Source organism: Macaca mulatta, chromosome 4, assembly GCF_049350105.2.
Source record: "Macaca mulatta isolate MMU2019108-1 chromosome 4, T2T-MMU8v2.0, whole genome shotgun sequence".
Lineage (NCBI taxonomy): Eukaryota > Metazoa > Chordata > Mammalia > Primates > Cercopithecidae > Macaca > Macaca mulatta.
This window is the reverse complement of record NC_133409.1, coordinates 41,331,433-41,353,425: the sequence shown is the minus strand read 5'-3', so window position 1 is coordinate 41,353,425 and position 21,993 is coordinate 41,331,433. Positions and strand designations below refer to the sequence as shown.

The 21,993-nt window shown below is 40.2% G+C and overlaps 1 protein-coding gene across 6 annotated transcripts; it reads left to right on the top strand.

Moving 5' to 3' along the window:
* Positions 1–1,110: 1,110 nt before the first annotated feature.
* On the top strand, positions 1,111–20,653 carry MTFR2 (mitochondrial fission regulator 2). 6 transcript variants are annotated; one of them, XM_077999444.1, is made up of 10 exons: positions 1,111–1,378; positions 2,296–2,412; positions 4,278–4,441; positions 6,589–6,693; positions 7,167–7,204; positions 8,491–8,603; positions 9,701–9,933; positions 11,577–11,934; positions 17,880–18,054; positions 20,295–20,653. In XM_077999444.1, the coding sequence occupies exons 5-10, from the start codon at positions 7,181–7,183 to the stop codon at positions 20,406–20,408; spliced, it is 1,017 nt and encodes a 338-aa protein (XP_077855570.1). In that variant the 5' UTR covers positions 1,111–1,378; positions 2,296–2,412; positions 4,278–4,441; positions 6,589–6,693; positions 7,167–7,180; the 3' UTR covers positions 20,409–20,653. The 6 variants fall into 6 exon arrangements, with proteins under 6 accessions (XP_077855570.1, XP_014992863.1, XP_014992862.1 ...); XM_077999443.1 differs by having other exon boundaries at positions 1,353–1,665; XM_077999441.1 differs by lacking the exon at positions 7,167–7,204 and having other exon boundaries at positions 1,300–1,665.
* The last annotated feature ends 1,340 nt before the right edge of the window (positions 20,654–21,993 follow it).

Genomic DNA, 21,993 nt, shown 5'->3' with positions numbered 1-21,993 from the left:
TTCAGGAATGTTTTCATTCTGACTCTGCTGTTTGATAAGAGAGTGGGAAAGGGAGGGGGTTATAAAGCCATGATTTATTCACAAGGGCATAGGGAAGGACAAGGAACTTGAGAAAATTGTGACTTACTCCATGTGGGGTTTCTGATCCATCATCATCCTTGTTCTGCACTTTCAACCATATCCAGCTCAGACTACTGGGCATATCACTGTAATTGCTATCAATTGTTTTGCTAGTTGCTTAGTCCCAAATCATTCTTTATCATCTTTTCTGTCATACCACATTTAGGTATTTTATTCAACAAACGAACTGAATGCCTATTATATACCAGACACTCTTCTAAAGCACTGGGGAAAGATACAGCATGGATCAAAACAAATTCCTGTTCTCCTGGAGTGTACAATTTTGTTTGGTGGTAGGGGAAGCATATCTGAATATGACGGTAAGTGCTATAGAGAAAAGCAAATGAGGGTTAGAATGGAAAGAGATGCCCCACTGGCATGTAAGCTCCAGGAGACAAGGACCTGCCCTGCTGATTAAGGCATTTTTCGTGCTTAGAATGGTGTCTGCTACGTAGTAGATATCCATTATTGGTTGAATGAGTAAATGATGTAAATTTAAAACTTATATTTTCAAATTATGTCAGTAGCAGACACACATCTTAAATTGTTATATTACTCCAGTGCACGTCTTGCTGAAGTTCAGAAGCGGAAGCTATTTCGTATGAAGCCAATAATCTCAAATCAGAAATGAAAACAGATACCACCTGTCATCACTTGCCGTCCTCGGCTAAGCCAGGAGTGTCCGACCCATATTCGGTAGCCTGGATACTTAGGTGTATTTAGTGAACTAACAAATGCATCCTAGCCACTGCAAAGCTTCAGAACCCTAGGGGGTAGTGCTTGGCTTCTGCTAGTCCCACAGGTATTTTAATATTAGCTGAACAAATGAAATAACCAAAAAATAAATCGCGACTGTGTCAGGTGAACTTGGGAAGGCGGATGCGCTTAGGGTCCGGCTGTAGTGAGTAACGCACTCCCTGCGAAGAGTTATATGGAGTACGAACTCTGGCCTGCGAGTCCAGCTCACGGCTTTGTACCTAAAACCTTGCCTTGCGCGAGGGCCGCCGTCCTAACGCGACCTGCCCTGCCCGTCATCTCCTATTGGCTGCCTCTCGGAAGACCCGCCTCTTGAGAAGGAAAAGCCGTCGCTTGCCGAATTGCCTGACGTCATGCAATGACCAATCAGAAGCAGCGATCTTCAGTTTTGCCCAGTGAGACTGGGTACGGGTCCTGGCCCGCGGAGTTTGATTTCGTCCTGGGATGCGGAAGTAGCTGTCCCGTCATGCGGAAGTAGCAGTCCAGTCCTAGGGACTAGAAAGTGGGTTGGTTGGGTGCGGGAGGAGGTGGGCGAGCTTCCCGTAACGTTACCCTGGCTGAACGTGAGGCTCCAGGGCTGGGCACTGGGTCGACCTCTTGTTCCTCGCTGAGGTCATCGTTACCGCCTGTGGCTGCAAGCCGAGGCGCGCGGGTGGAAACTGGGTCGAGGTCTGGGTAGACGTCTGAGCGATGTGGACAAGGAGTGGCGCAGTTTGGAATTCGATTGAGAATTCCTAACCCCTCCGCTTGATGTTCTGGTGATTCCCGGGGTCTCGGCTTCGGAGGAAGGTGAGCAAGGCTACCACGCTGTGTTTGGAGAGCACCGGGAAGCTTGTGGCCAAAGCGAGGGACGCGATCCGGCTCTGGTCACGGCCTGTTACTAGATGGGTGACCAAGTCACGTCACCTATCTGGAATTCATGCTTGTTATTTTAAAAGAGCGAGGAGGGATGGGCAGTACTTCGATATGTGTGTGAGAAGAGCTGTTCATTTTTTTAAAAACTTTGAGTCGGGCCCTTGCCTGTTTTCAAGGGTCGGCTAAACTCACCCATCTGCTGAGTCTCAGCCCAAAGCTTTCAGGAAAGCGAGCTTCGCTGTGGCATGTAACTTGAAGCCTTGCCTAAGTAGATGTCCAGTTTGTTCTTGATTGGTCTCTGTTAACTAGGCCCGTTCATAAGCTCAGACATCCTATGAGGTTTTAATGTAATTTAACCAATAAATTGAAATTTCCTTTACAACCCTCTCTTTCCCCCAGACTTCCCCTTCCTTTCTTTTTCTTTGACTTCCTTCAAAATAGTGCTGGCTAGGAGAAATTAGTTGACGGTGTAGTGTGTATCAAGAGGACTTTTCCAGGTTATGTAGTACAATTTGTGTGGCATTTATTTGTCAAGAGTAACATTTTCTAAAATTTTCCCCAAAGGCACCAAGAAACTGATAATGTTCCTTTGAATTGGCTTCTGTATTTGCTTCATCAATGTCTCTCATACTGAATATCTTAAGAGAGATGCTGGAATATTTTGGCGTTCCTGTAGACCAGGTAAATATCTTTTAATGGATTGGAATGGATCTGTTGTATTTGTTCTTGGGTTTCATTTTGAAATGACTTGTATGTAGTCATTTGATTTAAGGCAAAATTGTTGCTTCTTTTTAGGTGGGACAAAGGTGAGTTTGCAATAGTATAGCTTTGATGGTTTGAGTTAGAAGAGGGATGAGATTATTGAGAACATATTTACCTGATAGGACAAATGCCAACAGAAGATACAAAGGAAGCAAAATACAGACATGACCTTCACAGAATTACATTTATTGCACAGATACATTAAAACTTCTATTCAGGGTAATTTATAAACAAGTTCAATATTTAAACCTCAATAAATCCAGAATAAATCTAATGGAAAGAGGGTGATTTAGGCCTGAGAATTATAAACTGTATTAGTCTGTTCTCATACTGCTAATAAAGACATACCCGAGACTGGGTAATTTATAAAGGAAAGAGGTTTAATTGACTCACAGTTCCACATGGCTGGGGAGGCCTCACAGTCATGGCTGAAGGCAAATGAGTAGCAAAGTCACATCTTACATAGTGGCAGACAAGAGAACTTGTGCAGGGGACTCCATTTTATAAAACCATCACATCTCATGAGACTTATTCACTACCATGAGCATAGTATGGGGGAAGCTGCCCCCATGATTCAGTTATCTTCACCTGGCCCCACCCTTGACACGTGAGGATAATTACAATTCAAGGTGAGATTTGGGTGGGGACACAGCCAAACTCTATCATAAGCAAATCAAATTTTATCTACTTGTTGAACATCTACTGTATCTAAAGACAATATGCTTGTTTCTGCAGCTAATACAGAGGAGTAATACATGGTTCTTGTATTCATAATACTTAAAATATGAAGAATAAGAAACAATAAAGATAACTGTAATATGAGATTGACTATAAGGAAAACAGGTGGGGTGAATTAGAAGAAAGTAGTCACGGATAATTTAATATTTTTTTAAAGCAAAAGTAAGTTGAAAAATGATGGTGCCATTATTATAAATGGGCATATTAGTATGAGAAAGTAGTTTGAATATGGAGATGAGGTGAGTCAGAGGTGATGTTAGAACATATAAGTAGAAATATCCTTCAGACAATTGGATATATATATATGGTTTTAGAATGTAGGAAAGAAAAAGATTCAGTTTTGGGAGTTACCTGCTTTGTTTTGATATTTGAAGCCATGAACCTTGATAATGGCAAATGTCGTTAGATGTGATTGAAACATTTTACATTGCAGTAATCAAGAGACTGAAGATAACAGCTGAACAGTTGTTTATCACTATTGCATTATTGGTGCCCCTAAGAATTTCTGTAAGTGGAGAATGGGACTGTGTTGGAATAGTTTGAAGAATGTCAGGAAGGGAAGTGGGATCAGCAACCTTCTTTTGAAAAGTTTGCTTGTGAAAAGAAATTGAGAGAGGCCATCAACCTGAAGGGGCTGCAGGATGGAATTTTTATTTTTATTTTTAAAGTTAAAAGTAACTTCAGCATATTTGTCATCACTCTGGAAGAAACAGACAGGAAGAAATTTAAGATACACATGAGAGAGTGATTAAACAACACCTTTGAGAAGGTAGTTGGGCAAGGGATCTAATTAAATAAGTCTTGGAAAGGAGAGAGACTCTTCTGCCTTAAAGAACAGAATGAAAGTGAGAGAGAGTGAAAAGAGATTTTTTTTTTTTTTCCTAAGGTTGAGTCTTGCTCTATTGCCTAGGCTGGAGTGCAGTGGTGCAATCTTGGCTCACTGCAACCTCTGCTCCCAGGTTCAAGTGATTCACCTGCCCCAGCCTGCTGAGTAGCTGGGATTACAGGAGCCTGCCACCAATGCCCAACGATTTTTATATTTTTAGTAGAGATGGGGTTTTACCACGTTGGACAGACTGGTCTTGAATTCCTAACCTCAAGTGATCTACCTGCCTTGGCCTTCCGAAGTGCTGGGATTACAGGCGTGAGCCCCCGCGCCTGGCCTGAAAAGAGATTTTGAATGGAGCTAAGTAAGAGAAATGAAGTTGAGGTATGTCAAATTGAAGTTCTCGGTTTTCTCAGTAAAAGCAGAGACAAGGTCACTTGCAGGTAATGAAGTGGTGGGATTTGAGAAGGGATTTCAGAGATTGGAGACTGCTCTGGGCAATGTGGTATAGAATCTAACTTGTTATGAAGGGATTTCAGAATACCTGTGAGAACCCAGCTGAAGTCATCATGGAGTCATAGTTTTTCTAAATATTGTCAGTTTTTTTTTTTTTTTCCTAGCTAAGAGTAATTAGGGTCGTGTATTCATTAGCAATGTGGGAGCACATAATATCAAAAGAATGAACCATTTTTGAGTGACGTTGAACATATTACTGAAATAATTAACCAGAAAATCCATGCTTGGTAGGAAAATTAGTGAAGTCGAAATGTGGATGCTAGACCAGGAATAGAGGGAAGATGAAATAACAAGAATGATGAAGATGGCCAGATGTGGTGGGTCACTCCTGTAATCCCAACACCTTGGGAGGCTGAGGCAGGCAGATCACTTGAGCTCAGGTTTTCAAGACCAGCTTGGGCAACATGTTGAAACCTCGGCTCTATAAAAAATACAAAAATTAACCAGGCATGGTCGTGTGCACCTGTGGTCCGAGCTACTTCAGAAGCTGAGGTAGGAGGACTGCTTGAGCCCAGGAGATGGAGGTTGCAGTGAACCCTGATCATGCCCCTGCACTCCAGCCTGGGTGACAGAGTGAAACCCCATCTCAAAAAAAAAAAAAAAAAACACCTCAAAAAGCAAACAACAACAACAACGAAAGTGGTGAAGATGTCCAGGGGCAATGAAGGAATGAGAGGAAGGACAGGAGTTTTATTAGGATAGAAACTGCCGAGCAAGATAGGAAGGTATCATTTAAATTAACTAAGAGCTAACCCAACTCTTGGGTGACTGTATATGCCGTAGGTAGCCCTCATGGTAGCAAAGCCTCTATGCCTGTGGTTCTTAGCAGGGCTACGCAGATGAATGGTCTATAGAATATTTTAAATATAAATGCTCAGTCCTCCAAATATTCTACTAGTAATAGGTCTGGGATCTATATCCTCTAGGCTGTGAAATCCAGTATGATAGCCACTGGCCACATGTCACTTTTAAGTACTCAAAATATCTGAATTGAGATCTTCTGTAGGTGTAAACTATATAAGGGATTTTGAAGACTGAGTGTGAAAAAAATGTGAAATAATCTTAGCAATTTAAAAATATTATCCGTTGAGCATCACTCAAAACCTGAAATCTGAAATGCTCCAAAATCCCAAAGTACTTGAGTGCCAGCATGACACCACAATGGGAAAATTTTACACCTAACCTCATATGATGGGTCACAATCAACACGCAGGTGCATAACCCACAGTTTACTTAGCCTGCTGTTGTTGGTTGTTGCTGTTGTTTAACAGCTGAGACAGGCTGTTTATTGGATGTTTTAACGAGGATGCTTATAGGATGCTACTTATATCTGTTGGGATATTAGGAAAAATGTCCAATTTATTATATCTTTTGGCTGGTGGGGGAGAGTGGTTCCTGTGGCAATGGTTTACACTAATTTGGGAAGCCCACACTAAAGGACGAAGTATTATTTGAGCTATAGTGGCACATTTTCACTTCTAATACCTTTTCAAGAGCTTACTGCCAGCAGATACATTTTGCTTTATGTCAATAACTCTTTCAATTGTCTAGGACCTGATTTATTTATTCCCTTTTTTATTTCTCCTTTAAAGTAATTACCTCGTTGCTCTGTATTACCTCGTTGCTTGATAAATTGAAATTGTCAATTTTTGGTTGGGCCAAAAAGATGGGATTTGTAGCTGGAGGAGGGGATGCAATTTTTTTGAACAAAGTTTCCTCCAGGGTATTTGAACATTATCAGAAACAGAACAAAATGAATTGTGCTTTTTAAGAGATCTTCCTGGAATGTATATATGTTTACTACCATCTTTTTTTAAGACAAATACTCATAAAGTTCTATTCTTGAAGAAAGGCTCTGCCATTCTATACTTCTTTTTAAAAATAAATGTATTTTACAGGACTCCCTGTATTTTTAAAAAAATGCCACCGCATCTTTTTTATATCTCCTTTTTTCATACTTATATAAATCTGCTTAATCAGAGTGCATTTTAATTCATACTTTATGTTTAAAATAGGTTTTGCTGATTTGGGAAAATAAAGACTATGGATCAACTAGGAGTATTGTTCGTATCATTGGGAAAATGCTTCCATTAGAACCTTGTCGAAGACCTAATTTTGAAGTAAGTTAGTCAACATAAATTGTTTAAGTTCCAAGTACAAAATAATCCTAGGTACTCTTACAGATACAGGGTGGAACAACAAAGGAAGAAACATTTCCTGCAAGCCAAAAACCTTTAATTTACCCTTGGGAACAAGCCATTTCATATATGTTTTTGTGGTTTTGTTTTTTTAAATACAATCATGCATCATTTAATGATGGGGGGATACATTCTGAGAAATGCATTGTTCAGTGATTTTGTCATTGTGCAAACATCACAGAGTATACTGGCACAAACCTAGATGGTATATGGTCTACTGCGCACCCAGGCTATATGGTATGACCTGTTGCTTCTAGTCTGCAAACCTGTACAGCATGTTACTGTACTGAATACTGTAGGCAGTTGTTACATAATGATAAGTGTTTGTGTATCTAAACATAGAAAAAGTACAGTAACAGTCTAATAAAAAGATAAAAAATGTTACCTCTGTATAGGGCACCTACCATGAATGGAAGACGGGAAGTTGCTCTGGGTGAGTCAGTGAGTGGTGAGTGAATTTAAAGGCCTAGGACATTACTGTACACTACTGTAGACTTTATAAACACTGTACACTTAGGCTACACTAAGTTTATACAAAAACTCTTTCTTCAATAATAGATTAACCTTAGCTTACTGTAACTTTTTTATACATGTTTTTATTTTGTAAAAACTTTTTGAGTCTTTTGTAGTAACACTTATCTTAAAACACATTGTATAGCTATCCAAATATTTTTTGTATCCTTATTCTATAAGCTTTTTATGATTTAAAAAATTTTTTAATTTTTTGTACTTTTAAAATTTTTTTTGTTAAAACTAAGACACAAGCACACATGTTAGCCTAGGCCTACCCAGGGCAGAATCATCAGTATCACTGTCTTCTACCTCCACATCTTGTCCTATTGGAAAACCTTCAGTGGCAATAACATGCATGGAGCTGTCACCTCCTACGATAACAATACCTTCTGGAATACCTTCTGAAGGATCTTCCTGAGGCTGCGTTATAGTTAACTTTTTATTTTTTTTAATTTTTTTTTTAGATAAGGTCTTGCTGTCGCCCAGGTGGAAGTGCAGTGACATGATAATGGCTCACTGCAGCCTCAACCTCCTGGGCTCAAGTGATCCTCCCACCTCAGCCTCCTGAGTAGCTGGAACTACTTGGGAGGTGCGTGCCACCACACCTGGCTAACTTTTTTTTTTGTCTGATAGAGACAGGATCTTGCTATGTTGTCCTGGCTGGTCTTGAACTGCTGGCCTTAATTGAGCCTCCTGCCTTGGCCTCCCAAAGTGCTGGGATGACAGGAATGCACCACCATGCTCAGCCAACTTTTCTTTTAAAGTAGAAGGAATACACTCTAAAATAATAATAAAAAGTATAATATAGTAAATACTCATGATAGGAATATTTCAGTTTCACTGTAATCTTATGTGACCCCATGTATATGCAGTCCATCATCAACCTAAACGTTATGTGGTACATGTCTGTAATGACATTCACAGATGGGCAAGTGTGAACAATAACTGAAGAGCTTATTTAATTTTATTTTGCATTTTATGATAGATGAAATTAACCAGAGGAGAGAATATTGCTTAGTGCTTAGACTTCAGCATAACATTTTTCCCAGTGTTCTTTCTTGCTAACAGGTGCATGTTTTTCTATTGAATATTCTTTTTATTTTTCTTTCTTTTAGATCATTAACTAATTTAATACCATGGGGCATGTGTCTTCTCCTGACTCCCTGCAGAGCTCTGACTATTTTTTTTTTTTTTTTTTTACTTTAGTTGATCCCGCTCTTGAACTCTGTAGACTCTGAAAATTGTGGATCTGTGGTTCCTTCTTTTGCTGATATTTTGTATGTGGCAAATGATGAAGAAGCCAGTTATCTCAGATTTCGGTAATTTTATATGCTTACCTTGGGAAGTGGGCTATAAACTGAATTCTTGCTTGTGTCGAAGCTTGTTCCGATTGGTGGAGGTTTTTTTGTTTTGTTTATCTTCAAACTGTGCTGTGCCCTACTGTATCTTCCTAGTAAAGAAGCCTGGCTGTTTTTCATTTTTTTAGCCAGTTTTTTTTTTAAATGCATATTTAAACCTAACACCAGACCTAGGAGGGAGTGGTTATCAAAGGGATATTAGAATCATATATTTAGCCAAAACTTACATAGTGTTTACTGTGCACCAGGCAATGATGTTAAATGTAATTCAAAATTTGGATGTGTTACTCCTAGAGAGTATTACCTTATATGTTAGTATATTCAGATACAGGCTCTAAGCACAGTGTCAATTCTTTAAGTATTCTGGCTGATGTATCAAACTGGCACCAATTTTCAAATAGTTAAAAGAACATACATTTCACCCTAATGTAATCCTGAATGTAAGACTCTTTATTAACTTATATAGAACTTCTAAATAAATTAACTTACCTGCATTTAAAGTTAATAAGTAGAGCAATTGCAGAATAATTATTTTTGTTTTATAATCTAAAAGCAGGGTTTCTTTTGTTCATTCCCTGGTCACTGAATGGTCCTTTATTGGAGGCTACGTTCTGTTTATATTGGGAATACAAAGCTAAATAAGATGTTTTCCTTGTCCTCAGTGACTCTAGAAACAATCATGGGGGGTAGAGAGTAGTTTTTTTTTTGGAGACGAAGTTTCACTCTGTCAACCAGGCTGGAGTGCAATGGCACGATCTTGGCTCACCGCAACCTCTGCCTCCCAGGCTCAAGCGATTCTCCTGCCACAGCCTCCCGAGTAGCTGGGACTACAGGGCCACGCCATCACACCTAGCTAATTTTTAAAAATATTTTTAGTAGAGACAGGGTTTCGCCATTTTGACCAGGCTGGTCTCAAACTCCTGTCCTCAGGTGATTCACTGCCTCAGCCTCCCAAAGTGTTGGGATTACAGGCGTGAGCCACCGTGCCTGGCCTGAGAGTAGCTTTTATTTTGTTTTATTGTCTTTTGATTTTCATTTCTTGTTTTTTTCACCCACAGAAATAGTATATGGAAAAATGAAGAAGAGAAGGTGGAAATTTTTCATCCTTTGCAACTAGTTCGGGATCCACTGTCACCTGCTGTAAGACAGAAAGAAACAGTGAAAAATGATATGCCTGTAAATGAAGCTGCAATTAAAAAAATAGCTGCCCTTGAAAATGAGCTGACTTTTCTTCGCTCTCAGATTGCAGCAATTGTGGAAATGCAGGAACTGAAAAACAGTGCAAATTCTAGTAAGTAACACCAGGAGTTTTGTTTCAGTTAGATGATACTCATGGTATAGCCTATACCAACCTGTACAGCATGATACTGTACTGAATATAGTACATACAGTAGCATACAGGAACATCTAATATTTAAGTGAGTACAATTCTGAATAAGTACCATGAAAACATTAAATGCACATAAAAGGATGTTGGATATACAAAATTATTATATCTGATGTTTATTCAAGATAAATTAAGACACATTTGTAGTGAGGGGATGGCTTTGATTTAAAGAAGAACTAGCTTTACTATACTAGAAGATTGTATTTTTGTATTAAAAAGTCTGTTGTCTTCTATGTAAGCTTTTCTTTTCTTTCTTTATTTTTTTTTTGAGACGGAGTCTCCCTCTGTTGCCCAGGCTGGAGTGCAGTGGCGTGATCTCGGCTCACTGCAAGCTCTGCCTCCCGGGTTCACGCCATTCTCCTGCCTCAGCCTCCTGAGTAGCTGGGACTACAGGCGCCCACCACCATGCCTGGCTAATTTTTTGTATTTTTAGTGGAGACAGGGTTTCACCGTGTTAGCCAGGATGGTCTCGATCTGCTGACCTCGTGATCCACCTGCCTCGGCCTCCCAAAGTGCTGGGATTATAGGCATGAGCCACTGTGCCCGGCCCTCAGAAAGCTTTTCTAACTCTTCATGAAAGCATTGGAGATTAAAGAGGAAGAATGCATTGGTTTGAAAGAGGATATAGGTTTGAGGATATATGTTTATAGTTTTTAGTTATTGCTGCTACACTTCCAGCAAGTTGAGGTGAGTAATGTTTTCCTGATGATTGTTTTATAAATTTATAGAGATACAGCTTGCTTTAAACATATGCACACACACACACACAACGTGTATGTATTTGTGTATGTGTGTATAAAATGTAAAGCAATCTAGGTACTGAATGCTTTTCACAACAGATTTGGCTGTAAAGGGCTGTGTGTAAATATAATTGCTAAAAATGGTTTAATATGTATACAAATGCATAAATACACATATAATTTAATATATTTATACAGTATATATTTATAACATAATTTACATATAAACACATTTATATAGTATACAATAACTTATATTTATACATAATAAGTAAAATGATATATAACTATACACAGTTTTCTTAAGCAATCATGTTTACCCACAGTCCTTTAGGAGCAAATCTGTTGTGGAAAAGTTAAATACTCAGTACCCATCTTAAGCTTTGCTTAGAAAATAATATGCTTATTTCTCCAATGTCATTATAGAGTGAATACATCAATTTGTATTTCTAACTACAAGTTGTTGATTATGTTTTAGCTTTTTAAAATAGAGGATGAAGTTCAGAGTGTATGTGAATTACTGAAAAAACACATTTTTTTGTTTGTTTGTTTAAAACGCATTCTCCAACCCCCTCTGCTCTTGGGCCCACACTGAAAATTCCTAACTGGATTAAAAATGAATTCACAATTTGACCTGACTCTTAAATTACTAAGCAGATGGAATTGATTCTCTTTCCTTGCTACTATATCGCTACTTTTAGTAGCATTACAGAAATTGCTCCTGTTTTGGTTCTAATTAGTGTTATTAATATATATTACGTTAGAGATAATTGTGCATGATTTTGTAATCAACCACTTTGTTTGTAGGTTCCTTTGGCTTGAATGACAAGCCCATTAGTTTGGGCCAGTTGTCATCATCGCGGGCTGCCCGTCTGAGTGTGGAGCCGGATCAGTTTCCAAGTTCAGTGCTTTCTTCTCCTCCTCCTCCACCACCACTTCCTCCTCAGTTTTCATCTCTCCAGCCACTGTGTTTTCCTCCCATACAACCAAGATCTAGTAATATTTGTGACTCAGATAATCCAGCTACTGAAATGAACAAACAGAACCTGGCTGCTAATAAGACCAATTATAGTCATCATTCAAAAAGCCAGAGAAATAAAGATATTCCAAACATGTTGGACGTTCTGAAGGATATGAATAAGGTTAAGCTTCGTGCAGTTGAGCGGTATGTTGTTGTAATTTGAAAAGTGAACTGAAATTTTGTCAATTATATGTTTAGAAAAATTATTATGTTTATGAAAATTAACATATATGTCTTTTTTCTTATTCTTTACCCCTGAATACCTATCCCAGAGATAATGACATTCAATTATTTTTGACTACTACTTCTACTGTCTCTTATCACCATATTTTTGAAACAACATACTTATTTGCTATTTCTTGATATTTTAATTATATTGACTTCCAGTTGTAGGATATTAGGAATATATTTTCTTAGATATTCTACACACACACATCTTGCTACATTTTCCTGAAATAGTGAAACCACAATCTTTAGTTAAATGAGTATTCAAAATTAATATCCTTATTATAATGGTAAACATCCACAGTAAGCCATTTCTCATATTGTAACCCAGGCTGGAGGGCAGTGTTGAAATTATAGCTCATTGCAGCCTCGACCTTCTGGGCTCAAGTGATCCTCCCACCTCAGCTTTCTTAGTAGTTGGGACTATAGGCATGTGCCACCATGCCTGGCTAATTTTTGTATTTTTTGTAGAGATGAGGTTTCGCCATGTTGCCCAGGCTGGTCTCGAACTCCTGAGCTCAAGCGATCTGCCCATGTTGGCCTCCCAAAGTGCTGGGATTATAGGTGTGAGTCACTGTGCCTGGCCCCATTTCATATATTTTGACTACATTTTGTTTGTTGAATAATTTTTTTAGAGTTAATAATTGCCTCTCTGAGTTGCATTTGTGTGTGTGTGTGTGGTGAAAAAACATAATGAACTCTGTTCTGTTAACAGATTTTTATGTGTGTAATACGGTATCATTAACCATAAGCATAATGTTGTACAACAAGTCTCTAGAGCTTTTTCATCTTGCATAACTGAAATTTTATACTCATTGAACAGTAATTGTTTCCCTCTCCCCTCATCCCCTGGCAACTGCCATTCTTCTTTCTACCTCTATAGTTTGATTGCTTTATTTTTTATTTTATCTTATTAAAAAAAAATAGAGACAGGATTTCACTGTGTTGCCCGGGCTGGTCTTGTACTACTGGGCTCAAGTAATCCTCCTGCCTCGGTCTCTCAAAGTACTGGGATTACAGGCGAGAGCCACTGTGCCCGGCCTAGTTCGATTACTTTAGATACCTCATATAAGTGAATCATGCAGCATTTATCTTTTTGTGACTGACTTATTTCACTTAGCATACTGAATATTCTATTATATGTATATATCCTGTTTCTTAATCCATTCATCTGTTGGTAGACATTTAGTTTGCTTCCATGTCTTGTCTATTGTGAATAGCGCTGCAATGAATGTGGGTGTGTAGATATGTCTTTGAGATACTGATTTCACTTCTTTTGGATAAGTACCCCGAAGTGGGATTGCTGGATCATAGGGTAGTTCTATTTCTAATTTTTGGATGAACCTCCATTTAGTTCTTGGTGGTTCTCCTCGAGGATCCCTCTGTGCCCAAAGGATTTCCTTCGCTTACCTCTTGAGCATTCTTGCCCCCTTTTTTTCTATGCTGCATCACTGATTTCCTAAATATCATATCTTCCTGTAGCTTCTGGAGAAACATAAAAGGTAGATTAGTTTAATACTTTGCATGTCCAAAAATGTTCTTTTATTCTTTTTTTTGAGACGGAGTCTGGCTCTGTCGCCCAGGCTGGAGTGCAGTGGCATGATCTTGGCTCACTGCAACTTCTGCCTCCCGGGTCTTGGTTCAAGCAATTCTCTTGCCTCAGCCTCCCAAGTAGCTGGGATTACAGGCACGTGCCACCATGCCCAGCTACTTTTTGTAGTTTTAGTAGAGACGGGGTTTCACCATGTTGGCCAGGCTGGTCATGAACTCCTGACCTTACCATCCGCTGGCCTCAGCCTCCCAAAGGGCTGGGATTACAGGTGTGAGCCACTGTGCCTGGCCCACATTTTTAATTTTTAACAGCTGTTTCTTTTTCTTCACGTGCTTCTTTTTAAAATCTTTTTGGTTTTATTGGTCTTATCCCACTGATAGTATTAAAAGTATAGGTTTAAGTTTTTCTGTCTTCTTGAATTACTCTATTTTTTGTGAGTTTCTTTTTTCCTTTTAGCTTTGATCTCTATCTTTAGTTTTGTAGCCTTGTGTAAGCATCTGGTGATTCTTATTTAAAAATGAGACAAGGAAAAGCTGATTGCATGTTATTTGTGTGAGGTGGGCTTATCAACTTGGGGGCTTCACAATTTAGTGATTAGGGAGAGGACCATTTTGTTGGCCACATCCCAGAGCTGTATGTCTTTTCTTTTGGGCTACAGGATTTTCCTTAGAAAGTTCTTCAGTCACCCTCATGGTCAGGAGGGGTGGGGATTACACAGTGGGTGCAAGCCAGGTCATTGGAGAGCTGAGTGGGGAAAGACGAGCAAGAGAGAAGTGTCTATTCAGCACAGACTTTTCACTCGTGCCCCACGCTCTCACTTTCATCAGCTTTCCAGCTTCCAGCATCTGGTTGCAATTCTTATCTCCTGTCCCCCTTCTAATCTCTTTGTCCTTGTGGATATATAGACCTTTTTTATTTCTTTACTGTCATTTTAGTAGGATTTCACAAGGTATTTGCCATGTTTACCTGGAAATCCCTTAGTGAGGTTTTTGGTGAGAAAATAGATGTATTTTCTGTATAGTAATAGTCCTAGGACAGATAAATCAGTTCTGTTTTTAATGAGGTTGTGAGTTTGTTCCTTGCAATGATGCAGAAGGGCTCATTTTAAGTGAAATCCTTGTGAAGAGGAAAGAGAAGGGAAACCAGTAACCAAAGGAAGAGCCTGAGGCAGCTTGTTGAGAAAAATCCCATGGCTGTAGGTGCATGCCTGGCCCCAGCTAGATCTTGTACTTATGTCATCAGGCTTAGTATCAAACAGCAACTCTGTGACTGTTACTATCACTGGAAAAACAACTAAAAGACCAGTAGACTCTGCCTCCTGTCCGCCTGCTCTCTCCTGAATTGCCTGTACAGCTAACTTTGTTTTGTACATTGCTGAGCAATCAGATGAGCTCTCTTACCTCTTTACACCTACAGATTCCCCATGCAGATTCTCTGCCTTCCGTCTTGCTGTTGTGAACGAAGTGTCATCATTCATGGCTAGGCTCTTCCTTTGGTTACTGGTTTCCTTTCTCTTTCCTTTTCACAAGGATTTCACTTAAAATGAGCCCTTCTGCATCACTGAATCTTCCTTCTTTACCTCATCCTTCTCCTCATACCTAAGTACTTCCCATCTTCAGAACACATGTACTCTCAGCCGTTGTTCTGTTCTGCTCCCCTTTCTAATAGGAATTCTTGAAGTCGTCTATAATTTGTTTCTATTAATGCCGCCTTCTACCCACAGTGACTCCATTGGAAACTGCTTCACTAGTGACTCTCCATGTGGCTAAATCCAGTGGTCTCTTTGCGTTGCTCGTCTTACTTGACTTCTTGGCAGCATTTGATACAGCCCATGGTGGTCTCCATCTCCTCCTTGGACACTTTCTTTTTTTTTTTTTTTTTTTTTTTTTTGAGACAGAGTCTCGCTCTGTTGCCAGGCTGGAGTGCAGTGGCACGATCTCGGCTCACTGCAACCTCTGCCTCCTGGATTCAAGTGATTCTCCTGCTTCAGCCTCCCGAGTAGCTGGGACTACAGGTGTGTGCCACCATGCCAGGCTAATTTTTGTATTTTTAGTAGAGACGGGGTTTCACCATATTGGCCAGGGTGGTCTCATCTCTTGACCTCGTGATCTGCCTGCCTCGGCCTCCCAAAGTGCTGGGATTACAGGTGTGAGCCACTGCGCCCAGCCTGGAGCACTTTCTTTACTTGGTTTCTGAGAAAGCATACCCCCAGGTTTCCTCTGACCTCATCGGCTATTCCTTCTTATTCCTTTAACTCTTCCCCCTGGGCCTGGTCTTTAAATGTTGAAGTACCTGGTTCAGACCTCAGTCCCCTCTCTTCTCTGTCCATGTTGTTTCCTTTGGTGAGCTCACCTAGTCCTGTGGCTCTAAATACCAGCTGTATGCTTATGACTCAAATGTTTATTTTTCTAGCCCTGATCTCTCCTCTGAGCCCGGGTGCATACACCCAAATTCCTACTTGACATCTTTATTTGCCTGTCTCACAGGTATCTCGTTTCACAGGTCCAAAATAGGACTTTTCCTTCCTACCTGTTCTTTTCCGCCACCTTGAAAACCTGTCTTTTGCATCTTAGCAAATGGCAACACGATCACCCGGTTGCTTAAGAACCAGGAATCAGGCCAGGTGTGGTGGCTCACACCAGTAATCCCAGCACTTTGGGAGGCCGAGGTGGGCAGATCACTTGAAGTCAGGAGTTCAAGACCAGCCTGGCCAACATGGTGAAACCCTGTGTCTACTAAAAACACAAAACTTACCCGGGCATGGTGGCGCACACCTGTAATCCCAGCTACTAGGAGGCTGAGGCAGGGGAATTGCTTGAGCCCAGGAGGCGGAGGTTGCAGTGAGCCACTGCACTCCAGCCTTGGTAACAAAGCGAGACTCCGTCTCAAAAAAACAAAAACAAATATCTAGGAATCATCATTCATCTTTATTTTCCGTTCTATCTCCCACACTTCCCATCAGCACATAGCTCAATTCTATGGACCCTCTTGACCTCCACTGCCACCTCCCCAGGCCAAGCCCATTCTTATCTAGCTTGAACTTCCGCAGCAGCCTCCTCAGTGGTCTGTTTTCATTCTTGCCTCGTTATATTTTCTGCAGATAGTGACCAGAAGTCAGATCAGGCCATTCTGCTGCTTCAGACTCTTCTGTGGGTTTCCATTGTGCTTTGAATCAGTTCCAGAGCCCTTGCTGTGTCTGTAGGTCCCTCCAGGAGCCAGCCCTCGCTTCTCTCGCTGAACTCCTCTCCTATGTCCCGTGTTTGTCCACTGAGCTCCAGCTGCAGTTGGTTTCCTTTTTCCATTTCTCACACATGCCAGGCTCCTTCCTGATGCACCCCCAGATGTTTACACTAAAACTGACCCCTTGTCATTTTCTTAAAGAGGATGTTGCTTCCTTAAAGTGGCTTTGTTTCTGATCATGTCTCATCTAAAGTGCTTCTGTCCCTAGTCGCTACTACATCTCCCTATTTTTTATTTTTTAATTTAGTTTTTTTTTTTTTTTTTGAGACAAGGTCTTGCTCTGTCACCCAGGCTGAAGTGTAGTGGTGCCACGACTCACAGCAGGCTTGATCTCCTTGGCTCAAGTGATCCTCCTGCCTGAACCTCCCAAGTAGTTGCCTGGCTAATTTTTAATTTTTTTGTAGAGATGGGGTCTCGCTATGTTACCCAGGCTGCTCTCGAACTCCTGAGCTCAAGCAGTCCTCCCACCTTGGCCTCCTAAAGTGCTGGGATTACAGACACGAGCTACCGTGCCCAGCCTCTGTTTGGTTTTATTCACAGCACTTATTACCATCCAAATGATCTTACTCACTAGTATATTGATGATAATCTTGCTGTAAGAATAGGAAGCAGAATACTCCCAAAGCATAAAATGGAGCTGGATGTAGCAGTGGGCATTCAATGAAGATTGAATGAATGAATGCCCAAACCGATGAACAATTTGCCTAATTTTTTTTTTTTTGCATGAACTCTAGTCCTTTTAAAAGTTCTTATTTGAATTTTCCTACCCATTAGGAAATTAGAAAATTACAATAATAAAGATCTTCAGCATAGTGACATCTGACAAATCTCAGGTCCTAACAGGGTTATGGCAGAGTCCCAAGTCAGATCGGTTCTTGGTTTTTCTGATTCTTCATTCATTGTGCTTTCCTTAGTTCATTGCAAAAATTTCTTGAAGGTTAGATTATTTTCAGTCTCTTGAAGACTAATTAAATTGTAAGATATTATGCTTGTATTCCTGCTATGTTTGTCAACAAGGAGCTAAAATTACATCCAAGTTTTAATAAATTCAATTTTTTTTTTAAAAAAATAGGTCACCTGGCGGTAGACCCATTCATAAGAGGAAAAGACAGAATTCACATTGGGATCCAGTTTCTTTAATATCTCATGCACTTAAGCAGAAATTTGCATTTCAAGAAGATGATTCTTTTGAGAAAGAGAATAGATCTTGGGAATCTTCCCCATTTTCTAGTCCAGAAACTTCAAGGGTAAGCTACACTAATGGAATATTAATTTTTCAGTTTTTCTCAGATGTATTGTTTATGTTACAGCTTTGTGTTCAAGTTCTCTTGAAGTAATTGTGCAGAATGGGCTATATAATTGTTTATTGATGCTGCTAATGTTTCTGGGGGTTTTTTTGTTGTTAATTTTATATGCTCATTTTCACTTTTAGCCTATTATGAGGTCTTTTGAAATAAAATACTTAATTTTAAAAATATTTGTGCATATGTTTATAATGACTTATCTTAGGTGCCAATTTGATGTTGCCATCTGCAGTATGAACTGGGTGTCTGACAGTTTGAGAGGGCCGGGGAAGAATGGTGCAATAGATTCCCCTTAACCATATGGAATGTGAATACGCCAAGATTTTTCTCTGTCAAATATACAGACTTTGGATATTTTGTTGAATCTAATGTTAACTCTGCATATAAAAAAGCAAATGGGATTATAGTTATCTTTAGTGACAGCACTTACTGGATGCCTAGGATGACAAACACTGGATTTTAAGCATTTGAGCCTTAAGACCACTATTTACTTGAAGTCTCTTTTCTTAAATTTAGAAGTAATTCTAATTTTGGGGTGGTTTTCACATGTCTTAATTTAGTTGAGGTAGTATTAACACATAAAAATAAGCCCTGGACAGGAGTGTGGAAGAGGAACAGCATCTACAGTCAGCTAGATAGCACTGAGGAAGGACAGATGTCAGCAGAGGAAGAAACTGGAAAGCTCAGATGCATTGAGTCCTCAAAGAGTGTAACAGGGCCGGGCGTGGTCATCCCAGCACTTTGGGAGGCTGAGGTGGGCAGATCACTAGGTCAGGAGTTTGAGACTAGTCTGACCAACATGGTGAAACCTCGTCTCTACTAAAAATACAAAAATTAGCCAGGCGTGGTAGTGTGTGCCTGTAATTCCAGCTACTCAGGAGGCTGAGGCAGGAGGATTGCTTGAACCTGGGAGGCAGAGGTTGCAGTGGGCCAAGACTGTGCCACTGCACTCCAGCCTGGTGACAGGGCGAGACTGCATCTCAAAAAAAAAAAAAAAAAAAAAAAAATGTAACAGAGTGGAGGGACTTGTCACACACACACATTCCCACTCCAGTGCTAGCAACCTCTTAGCTCACCATTGTGTGTGTGTGTTTGTGTGTGTGTACTTTAATATCTGATGTTTAGCACGTTGACTTAGAAAATTATATTCTTTTAACTATTTAAGAAGACAAGGCCGGGCGCAGTGGCTCAAGCCTGTAATCCCAGCACTTTGGGAGGCTGAGGTGGGTGGATCATGAGGTCAGGAGATCAAGACCATCCTGGCTAACACAGTGAAACCACATCTCTACTAAAAATACAAAAGAAATTAGCCAGGCGTGGTGGTGGGTGCCTGTAGTCCCAGCTACTTGGGAGGCTGAGGCAGGAGAATGGCGTGAACCCTGGAGGCGGAGCTTGTAGTGAGCTTAGATCGTGCCACTGCCCTCGAGCCTGGGTGACACAGCGAGACTCCATCTCAAAAAAAAAAAAAGGAAGACAAGAAGTTTGCTTTAGAACTATTACCATAAAAATGCAAATGTGTCTAAAATAAATGTTTAATTTTATCATTTGTAGAGCAATTTGTAACTTGCAGAGTATCTTTTTTACTCATCTCACTAGATCTTTATAGCGGTAACCTCCTTCCCCCGAAAAATATGAGGAAAATGAGCCCTGTAGTGCCTATAATCCCCTATATAAGGGGCAGAGCAGAGACTAGAACTTGGTTTCTTAAAATTTCAGGATGTTTGAAAACCTGCAGTTATCTGAGAAGTTCCCGTAGGCGGGACACACCGTTTCCCAGTGATAGTGGATAAGCGAAGTGTTACTAGCTTGTCATTTACTGCTTGCTGTTAGTTTAGTGTCTCTCGCACTTTCTTTCCAACCAACTACAAGTTTTTTAGAGAATCATCATTTTTTTTTTTTACGTAATTTTTAGCACTTAATTTCAGGCTGGGCACACAGGGACTCAAATTTTAGTTGCCTAAGAGCTCAGTCTGTGCCGCTGAGAGTGTCTCGTTCACGTTTGTCCTTGGCTCTGAGTGTAGTACCTGATACACAGCCAAATAACGATGTATTATAGTAATACATACAGTAAGTAAATATTGTGTGTTAAACCTCAGAGGGTCATCGGCCCTTTGTCTTGCCATTCTTTTTTTTTTTTTTTAACATTAGAATAATTTGTATGTTAAATATTTGCTTTATTTCAGTTTGGACATCACATTTCACAGTCAGAAGGACAGCGAACTAAAGAAGAAATGGTCAACACAAAAGCTGTTGACCAAGGTATCAGCAATACAAGCCTTCTAAACTCAAGGATTTAAACTCAACTTAAGGTTGAGCCTTAGACTTCTAAAACTTCTTCCTGGATGATAAATTATTCTTAGAAACTGATTTGGACTGTTAAAGGCTAAAAGTAGATGTATTTAAAGACTTTTCTTGACACATTTTGCCTACACTTGCTATGTAAATACCTATGCCTGTCATTTTTGTTTCCTTTGTTCCTTTCTACATTTACACTCTGTTCTTCTGTACATAGAGCTTAAAATAAACATTCCTTTTGAACTTGCTTGTGTTTTGTAGCAATTCAAATTCATGTTTTCTCACCACATAGTCTGACCTTTTTGTTTGTTTGTTTTTTGTGAGGAATTTCATAGGTAGTTTCTTGGATAATAGAAATGAAACATAAGTTTGCAACAGATATTTTGTCCCTCTTCACCCACATACTAATGTGATATGGAAATTTACATGTTTCCCTGGACCCTTCAGACTGTATGCAGCAGCCAGGGAGCTCAGGTCACCATTGCAATGGACTCAGCCCCACCCATTTTGCCAAGCTCTTCACTTTCAACAAAGCCCAGGTTTCCTACAGTTTTCTTGTTGTGGCAGAGAGTTGCTTGCCTGGCCCCACCTCCATTCTCAACCCTTTCTCCTGGCCATATTCCAGTTAGGAGTGGCTGTGGGGCAGTTATGACCATGAAGAAAAGGGTTAGAATCACAGAGATGACATTGCTGAGCTGTTGAACCAACATCAACAAGTCCTGTTTGCAGACTTCTTGTCAGAAAGATATATTAGAAAAATATGCCCTGTGGGTTTTCTGTTACTTGCAGCCAAAAGCATTTGTAATGACACCACAAGCATAATAGTGTAGTTTTTTTGTTTTTTGTTTTTTTTTGTTTTTTTTTTTTAAGAGATAAGGTCTCATTCTGTTGCGCAGGCTGGAGTGAGTGGTGCAGTCATGGCTCACTGCAAGCTCAAATTCCTGGGTTCAAGTGATATTCTTCCCTCAGCCTCTGAAGTAGCTGGAATATAGGTGTGCACTACCATCCTGGCTAATTTGTAGAGACAGGGTCTCATGTTGGCTAGGCTGGTGTCGAACTCCTGGCCCCAAGTGATCCTCCTGCCTTGGCCTCCCAAAGTGCTGGGATTATAAGCGTGAGTCCCTGCTCCTGTCGTAGTGTAGTTTCAATACCTGCCTGTTCATTATTCCTTCTGTGATTTTTTTTTTTTTTTTTTGGAGACAGGGTCTTCCTCCGTTGCCCAGGCTGGAGTGCAGTGGTGTAGTCATGACTCACTGCAGCCTCCAATTCCTGGGCTTAAGTGATCCTCGCACCTCAGCCTCCCAAGTAGCTGGACTACAGGCACATACCATCATGCCTGGCTAAGTTTTGTATTTTTTGTGGAGATGGTGTTTCACCATGTTGCCCAGGCTAGTCTCAAATTCCTGGGTTTAAGTGATCCACCCGCCTCAGCCTCCCAAAGTGCTGGGATTACTGGCATGAGCCACTGCACCCAGCCTGTGATTGTTTTTGATATTTCTTATCTAGCTACCAACAGTTTTTGTTCTTGCTGTTGTTCCTGACTCTCTTAAATGTTTTCCCCACCCTGACTTTTCTCATTATCCTTGT

Bases quoted from the DNA above. Each gene is read 5' to 3' on its own strand.
- MTFR2 (XM_015137377.3), top strand. From the start codon at position 2,350: ATGTCTCTCATACTGAATATCTTAAGAGAGATGCTGGAATATTTTGGC. The intron at 8,604-9,700 runs GTAATTTTATAT...TTTCACCCACAG, and splicing joins GCCAGTTATCTCAGATTTCG to AAATAGTATATGGAAAAATG. The intron at 11,935-17,879 runs GTATGTTGTTGT...TTAAAAAAATAG, and splicing joins AAGCTTCGTGCAGTTGAGCG to GTCACCTGGCGGTAGACCCA.